Genomic DNA, 9007 nt, shown 5'->3' with positions numbered 1-9007 from the left:
GGCAGAAACCTCAAGCAAAATTGTATATTAACATAGAAAAAGCTAACAAAGAAGGAATAATTGCAGCTTTATTATCACATATGAAAGAAATGCCTGCAGAGTTTAATATTCATAATAATGTCAAAAGCAGTCGATCATCCATATTTAAATTAAATATAGAATCAGCGATTTAAATAAGGCTAAATATAAAATAAAGTGATCAAAATTATCTGTAGTTCCAAACATAAATAAAATTATCGAGCTTCTATCAGACAATATTACAGAAGTTCATATTTTCAGTAACAACGCAACATTTCAATTCAAGTATATTTCATTATCAATGAAAATTTTAGAAGAAAAGCATTCAATTAAAATGCAATTGCACTTTTTTTGCTGCAATGGATGGAAAAGGAGTTGTGGATGGAATTGGAGCCACTGTAAAATGTGTTGACAGAAAAAATGTTTTAACAGAAAAATATATAATTTCTTGGGCTAACAACTTGGCCATTGCTACAAACAATTTAAAAATTACTGTTATAGAAAAAAAGTTTTTATGAAAAAATAAATGATAATTTAAGAGAAAAATCAATTCAAAATTTAAACTAAAAAAAAAGTTTTTTGCTTGTTGCGTGGCTGACCGCTGTCTTTTAGTTCTACTTTTGTTACATAAATCTATTACATATATATGTATATATATAGTCTATTACATAAATAATATATAATAAATTGTTTTATGGTATTGTGTTTGAGTCACTGAAATTGTATTAAGTTCTTTTTTGAAATAAACACTTTAATGTTTGGTAGTGATGTACCAATAGCAAAGGCTGATTGTGGCTAATGATAGGGTTTAATGTATGCATATAAAGTTAATACATTAATATTAGGTATGCAATTTGCATATATAAAGTGCACCTATGCATCAGTTTGGTTTGGGTTATTAGCCAATGCCAATGCATGAGCCAATGCTGATTAATCAACCAATGCCATTGGCCAATTTATTGGTTGCTGGTTACCAATAACATAGGCTAGTAGGTTGAGTCACTGCTGATGTATAGGTACATGTTTTATATATATTTTACATCCTTGATACTATTATAATATCCTTATAGAAATACATTTAAACCTATTATTATCACAATCGGCCTTTGTCATCGGTACATCACCAATGTTTGGTTACTTTCTTATTTAGGAACTGGGGTAACTGAAAATGGGGCAGCTGCTCTTTGTCAAAAGCTAGTCTGTTGTAAAGCAAGTCTCATTTGTTTGAGTAATGGAATGTTAAGAAATGATAGAGACCCAACCTCTGCAGGTGTGATTTTTTTATAGAGAATTTTAATTTATAATTTTTGGTATATACTTAGGTGCTTTTTCAAGTATATAAAGGATCTTTTTTATACGGCTGATTTTCTGTTTTTTGTTGATTTTCTTGTTAAAATCTTTTGTAGAGTATATCTGATAGTTTTTTTTGCCAATGGCAACAATATCTGAAAAATATGATTGTCATTAGCAACAATATCTTTCAGATATTTTCTTTAAAACTTTTCAATCTAAGATCTATTCTTACTATTTTTAAACCTTAGATGATGTTATTTCTGTTTTTAAAATCTTAGAGGATATTATTACTAATTTTAAAAGGTTGTAATATAACAATTGTTACTAAATAAATATTTTACAATCCATACTAATGTTAAATTTAGTTTCCTTTTTTGGAAACTACACTAAGAATTCTGATATTACCACATACAAGTTTATAAACAATTAAGTGTAAAAGTGTTTGTTGTTTAATAAATATAATATAAGAGTAAATATTATGAAAATATACTTTTCACATTGAAGGAATAGATGTGGGTGTCATAAAAAGTATGGATGTGAGTTTAATAATAAGTTTGGACTAGGGTGCATAGAATTGTTAAAATGAGTATAATAATAATAACCTAAACAAAAGTTGAACTCAAGAAAAAAACGCCTCCAAAGGACTTAATCATAATAAGTTGTTTCTAGCACAATAAGTTGTTTCTACCACGATAAATTGTTTGTAACACAATAAGTTGTTTCTAGCACAATAAGTTGTTTCTACCACGATAAATTGTTTGTAACACAATAAGTTATTTCTAGCACAATAAGTTGTTTTTAACACAATAAGTTGTTTCTACCACGATAAATTGTTTGTAACACAATAAGTTGATTCAACCCCAATAAGTTGTTTTTAGGCCAATAAGTTGTGTCTAACACAACACAGTGGGCCAGCTATGAATTCAAGTCAAAATTTTGAAATGGTATAATCTGTCTAAAAATGATATACAATGTTCTATATATATGTATATCTAATTAAAGTTCTAGAATTATTTTATTTGTTGTTAAATAATCATCTTGAATGGCTTTGTAATAATTTGGTGAAAAGTTGAAGTAAAATTTTATAACTTTGTTTACATTGTTACACAGTTTTATTCAATTACTTTTGCATAACAAAATAGATTGCTATTTGATTACAATTTAACTTATAAAAGGGTAATACTTAGCCACAAGTAAAGTTAGTGTGGCCACTAGCCACAGTTATGGATGCTAATATCATTTTAAGGTGTAATAAATGTATATTAGATTAGGTATAATATAAAAGTTTATTACTTTAATGTGACAAATGCATCTTTTTTGGGGCAGGTTAGCAGGTGAGTGGTTCATAATCTGTTCTTTAACATGTAAGGAAGTTAAAACCATTAGTTTTATGAACGTAGACAGACATATTCAAGCTATGTTAAAATATTAATTTTTACATTAATATTTTAACAGTTTTTTATTCATATTATGTACACTATATTAGATGTGTGTATTAAAATGAGATTCACACTTCTTATGGAAGTCATATTTTTATTTGGTTGCTATGGTCATCTAATTTTTTAAATTATTTTTGCATAACAACAGTATTGATTGTTATTTCATTACATTTTAACATTTAAAAGGTAATACCTAGCCACAGTTTTGGATATTTTTGTTATTTTAAGTTGTAATAAATGAATATTTATTAAATATTTTGTTATTTTAAGTTGTAATAAATGAATATTTATTAAATATTTTGTTATTTTAAGTTGGAATAAATGAATATTTATTAAATATTTTGTTATTTTAAGTTGGAATAGTAGAATAGGCATAACAATTTTATTTTATAATTAAAAATTATTTTTTTGTTAATATTTTCAGACATGGTGATTACAAAATTAGATATTCAAATATTTTTACGTGAAAATAATATAAGCATTTTTAACTCATGAACTTTTTAAAGCTTGTGAACAACTTTTAAGCTATTTAAGTTACAAACTAAAAGTGTGTCTTGTATCAGTTATATAACTAAAAGTAGATATGTCTTGTATCATTAATTAAATGAGTTCACCAAAAGTTATATAAAAAAAATGGAGAATTGCATTCAATAATAGCATTCAATAAGTATTTGAAAAAAAGTTCATGGATTGGTTAAATGAGAATTATATTGCTGTAGACAAAAAAGATCCAATATCACTATCACTGCCCCCAGTTACTTCCAGTTTCATGGGAAAGCCAAAAGTACAATTTTGAAATTCCAGCACAAAAACCAAGCATAAAAGAAGAAAGGCCAACAGATGCGCAACTTCTAGGTCAAATGCTCTAAGCTGAGTCAGATAGGTCTTGCTTATTGGTAACACCATATTCTCTTGCAAAGCTTTAGTTATTTTACTGGATTATAAGTTAACAAAGCAGGACTACCAAATACTAAGAAATGAAGCCATGACTGTTGGGTCCAACATTTGTTCAACTTAAAAACTAAGGCAAGCTACATATATGACTTGTTATTGTGCTTGGCCTAAGTGTTGTTGAATTAATTCAACAATTCTCTAAGAGGTTTAAAAAAAAACTGTATGCCACTAGAAATCAAAACTGTAGTGTCAGACTATTGAGTTGAAGTAAATCTTCAAGCGCTTTTAGATCATACAGCCTCTCGTTTGTGCCTGTTGCAAGAAGAAGTAATTAATTCATTTGATCTATCATTTGAGACCAATGCGTCAGAGTTCTGCAAAGTGTGTGTTAGCACACCAAAAGAGATTAACAATATAGAAAAAATGGTAGCAAAAAATAAAAATTCAAACTACTCTGGTCTACAATATGGCTTGTCAGCATTACATGCATGGATTTGAACAATGGTCTTTATTTTGCCTACAAATTTCAATAACCAAAGGTGTGGATGCGTAGCACAAAAGAAAAGTTATCTGTGATGACAAACAAAAAAAGAATTAATTTGAATTAATGAGTTAATTATTAATGTGCCCAGATCTGGTGGTTCTCTGACATCCAATGATGGAAATACAGCTATTCATTTTTTCCAATCTGAAAGTATTGTGGCTGAAATTTTAAAGCTGGATGTACTACTGCTGAATAAGTTGCATGTCAGCTCTGGCAATTAATGCAGATGCATTTCAAAAGAACTGCCTTGAGGTAAACTTTTTTTTGTAAATATTGTTACTATACTGAGCTGTAGCTAACTTAGCTTTTGTAATTACATGATTGATGCCCTTGTTGTACAGAACTACCCGTTGTATTATATGCCACAAAGTTTGCACAAAATATTACTTAACGGGCATGAGGTTGTAAGGAGAATGGCCTTGCCTATTGGGATGTTCTCTGAGGAGCCACAGGAAGCACGAAAAAAGGATTTTAAGCATTTCCAAGAAAACTACACACACAAATCCAGTCGTTCAAAAACAAACTATGATTTATTATGCCAACTTTTTTGCTCATCAGACCCAATAATCAGCAGCATCATGTGGTAAAATTCTCAAAATTCAAAATCTCAACTCCCAAAAAAAGTTTGTGATTTGCTTCAGACTCTGACTGTCGACATAAATTATGATTTCTTATTACAACATTTTATTTAACTTGCTTTCTTGTTTCATTCCTTTCAAAAGACACATGTTTTTCGCATTATAATTATTAAATCAACAACACTTAGGCCAAGCGCAATAACAAGTCATATATGTAGCTTGCCTTAGTTTTTAACTTTAAACATACCTTTTAACCTTTTGGTGGAGCTCCGGCTCCATGGCTCCAGCTTGGTACCACAAGCCTGGTATATTCATTGACTATCTTATAGCATGCTGCTACAAAGAAGTGCTGCTACATCAACTATCTTATAGCCTGCTGCTACAAGGTAGTTTTGCTACATCAACTGTCTTATAGTCTTGTGCTACAAAGAAGTGCCGTTATGTCGACTGAGGATTTGGAATGGGGCAGCAATTTTTTTTCTTTTATTATTTCAATTAATATTCCTAATGTTTAAAAAGCCTTCACTGACAAAGGCGCAACTAGTGAAAAAATAGAATTATTTTAAACCGCTTAACTGTAGCTTTATCAGTTTTTATTTGTGTTTTTTTTCCTGCTATTTTTCTTTCTCGACTCTTCTGGTAATCTGCTGCCCTTATGAACATGAACAAGTAAATTATGTGTATTCTTTGAATAACCTTTTCCACAATATTTGCAACTGTATGAGTTGGTTGTTTCACCTAAGGTTTTTAGAAAAAGCTTCTTGGCTTTGTCTGCTTTACAAGGCATCTTTATTGAGAAAAATGAATAATTTTTATTTTCAGTTATATATGAAATACAAATGATTATAAAGAACTAAGAGTCCAAAAAACAAAATAAAATCGAAAAACTCTTCTAAAGAAACATAGTAACATCCCATATTGACAAAAAGCTTTTATCGAATAAAACGTTTTATTTCTTTCGGTCGACGGCATGTTTTTCAAAAACATGTCGCGAAAAACACGTTTTTTTCGCGACATGTTATATCTCGGCGCACTTCTAGACCTAAGTAGTTTGTGTACGTACACAACCTGAAATATCAATAAAGTCAATGACTGAAAATGTTGGACACCAATAGGAACGAGTTGTACTTAGTTGCCCAACATTTTCAGTCATTGACTTTAATGATATTTCAGGTTGTGTACGTACACAAACTACTTGGGTCCCGTGAAATTTTTTATTTTATACATATTTGTATGTTTTATTAATGACCTATTTCTTTACCTATAATTATTTATCTAAATATTTAATATTTAATAGTTATTTAAAATAGGACGGTTAAAAATCCGATAAAAATTTATTAAAAAATCTATTTATCTGTGTATAACTAAGAAAAGTATCTGGTTTTTAAGCAATATAGGTATCCATAGCAACTAAACAAAAAAATTATGACTTTTATATAAAGTGCGACCTCGCATTGGTGCTCATACCAAATTTAGTGAATATAGCATTCGTAAAAAATCTGCAACTATCAATATAGGTTGTTGCTATGCAATTTAGGTATCCATAAAGTTAGGTATCCGTAACAACCAAATATCCCTCTCATAAGAAGACCAACCTCATATTAATGCACAAACTAATTATAGTATATATAGCACACATAAAACATCTGCAACTACTAAAAGTAGGTTGTTGCTAAGCAAAATTAAGTATCCATAGCAACCAAATCTAAAGTTATCACTTTCATGAGAAACGCAGATCTTATATTAGTACTCATGCCAAAATTAGTAAATAAAGACCTAATATTTAATTATTTATTGATTTTGTCCATTAAAAGTGATCAATAAGTTGTTTCTACCCCAATAGATTTTTTCTAGCAAATAATCTGTTGCTCTAACTATTCTGTAGAGAATATAAAAATTTTGACTACATTCTGTTGATCTGACAATTCTGTAAAGAATATTTAAAAAATTATATCTCAAAACTGAGAAAAAAACAGTGTAAACTGGTTTAAAATTTTAGAAAATATATTATCAGTCACGGATTAAAATAAAAATTATTAATTTAATAAGATTTTAAAATCATCGAACTATAAAAAAAATCTTGTAAATCTCGACTTGTCGAAAATGAACTTTTGATTTATTCCTCACCACAGTATAAAAATTATATAAGTATATTAATTCTTATTGAGAAAAGATGTGCATTTGACCGCAAGTCAGACTATAATTAAATTTTTTTATGCGTCTACTGTAAAAAAAATTAATTTGGATTTACGAGGTTTTAATTACAGGCCGAGGATATTTTGAAATTAGAAAATTCCGCCATCTCTTAGATCTGAACTTAAATTCCCACCTACTAACACATTTCATTCCTACCCATTCTTTTCATTCCCACCCACCCTTTTATTCCCACCTACCCATTTTACTCCTACCACTCCCGTCTCTTTTTTTCCCATCACTTCTGGTATAAAGCTCACGAAAGTAAACTATTAACAACACTTTTTTTTTTTTAAATTTTGGCTAGAAAAAAATGAATTTATTTGTTTCCTAATTTTTTACAAATCTAGCGCCATTTTTTCCTGAATCAGATGAAGAAGATGACGGTGACGAAGAAGAAGAAAAAGAGTTGGAAAAGATTGTTACTATTGAACCATCTTTAAATTTTAACATTACCTCTCCTGTTTCTAATATCGACGAATACGGAGAGCCTTTATGGGTAATTGAAAAACCTCAAAGTTTAACACCGATGTTGGCGCAAAATGCTATTTCAATCAAAAATGATAAGGTTTGTGAAGAGTTAGCTCTAGTTCAAAGTTCAAACGTCATCGATAGTTATATAAATCAAAATAAATCAATAAAGAGCGAGTCTAAAAATGACACCAAAAAAGAAAGTGACGTGGAAGATTGGGATGCTGAGGTGGACGAGCATAGGGTGTGGGAGATCCCAACAGACTCATTTAAAAATTACGACGTTTTTGACGAAGATGAATATGCACTAATGTGTGATGATGGTTTTAACGAGCTACTTGGTTAATTTTATTATTTTAATTTATAGGTTAACCAAAAAACAATAGACTTGTTATTAAATCATAAGTTGTTTTTTATGAAAAAAATTTGTTTATTGAAAGACTTTCAATTAATAGTTCAAAGGGTGTATTTTTGGGGGGATAAGATTTTGCGGCGGGCGTTTGTTTTGCGATAATCTTATGAATTTAAATTTTTACAACAAATTTTTTTACTTGCAAACTAAAAACTCATGCCTGCAATGATACATTATAATAAATTAAACATGCTGAAACAATATTGTTTTATGATTGACAGATTTATAAAAAAAACATGCATAAAAATAATCTTGATATAGCCTCTATATATAGTTTTAGTCTTTCTTCAGCGAAAATTCAGAAATGTTTTTTAACTTATGATCGTAATATGTTATTTATAGACCTCATTCTATTTTCAATTAGATTTTAAATTTTTTAGTATTCCATAAAATTTCTGCATGTAAAAAAAAAAAAATCTATAGTCGATAGATTTTTTTTCTTTAGGGGGCATCCATTAAGTACGTACGCAATAAAACCACTGATTCAGGATCCCCTCCCCCTTTTAAGCATGTGTATGCTTTCATAGAACCCTGACCCTCTTCTGCGTACATCCGCATTATTTAATACAAAATCAGCCTTCGTACGCCTAAAAGTTTTCCCTCCTTTACCAACGCATAAATTTTTCAAAGTATTAAAAACAAATAAATTTTTGGTTAATTAAACATTTTTCTGCTACATAACTTAATATCGATTTTAAAACGCAAGAAGTTCAATGGTTTTGTTAAAAAGTAATAAGCTATACCTACGTACGTACTTAACAGAAGACCTCTTAGATTTCATTTTAAATTTATAATGATTTCTATAGAAAAAAAGTTTTAGAAGGCCTAGAAATATAACAGACTTAAATATTTTATAGACTTTTCTATAGACTTCCAGAAGTTTTATCAACATAGACTCTATAAAATTCAATTATTTCTATGCAAACTCGATAGAAACTAAATAATTTCTTCTTTAGAATAAAACTAAAGAAAGTTTTATTCTAAAGAAGAAATTATAAAGAACCTTTTGTCCTGGGAAAGCATGTAAACCCTTCATCCATAATTAGTATTAAAGAATCAATAGGTGTCAAAGCATTACAAAAATAAGAAGTTGTGCTGCTCTTGGTAGTGAATACATTCTAAAAAAAAAAATGTATAAGATAAACTGAAACACATGAAGCTTTTA

At 29.1% G+C, this 9007-nt stretch overlaps 1 protein-coding gene across 5 annotated transcripts in view; it reads left to right on the top strand.

The window, feature by feature from the left end:
• LOC100214127 (F-box/LRR-repeat protein 20) overlaps nt 1–7869 on the top strand; it is a 64383-nt gene extending 56514 nt beyond the window's left edge. For all 5 annotated transcript variants that reach the window (XM_065807839.1, XM_065807840.1, XM_065807842.1 and 2 more), the window contains 2 exons: nt 1169–1288; nt 7310–7869. In XM_065807839.1, the coding sequence (XP_065663911.1) occupies nt 1169–1288; nt 7310–7776 (587 nt within the window). In that variant the 3' untranslated portion in view covers nt 7777–7869. The remainder of the gene's footprint in view (nt 1–1168; nt 1289–7309) is intronic.
• The last annotated feature ends 1138 nt before the right edge of the window (nt 7870–9007 follow it).

The sequence above is a fragment of the Hydra vulgaris genome, chromosome 10 (assembly GCF_038396675.1).
Source record: "Hydra vulgaris chromosome 10, alternate assembly HydraT2T_AEP".
In the NCBI taxonomy this organism is placed as follows: Eukaryota; Metazoa; Cnidaria; class Hydrozoa; order Anthoathecata; family Hydridae; genus Hydra; species Hydra vulgaris.
Note: the sequence above shows the minus strand (reverse complement) of the source record. Positions and strands in the feature narration are given on the sequence as shown.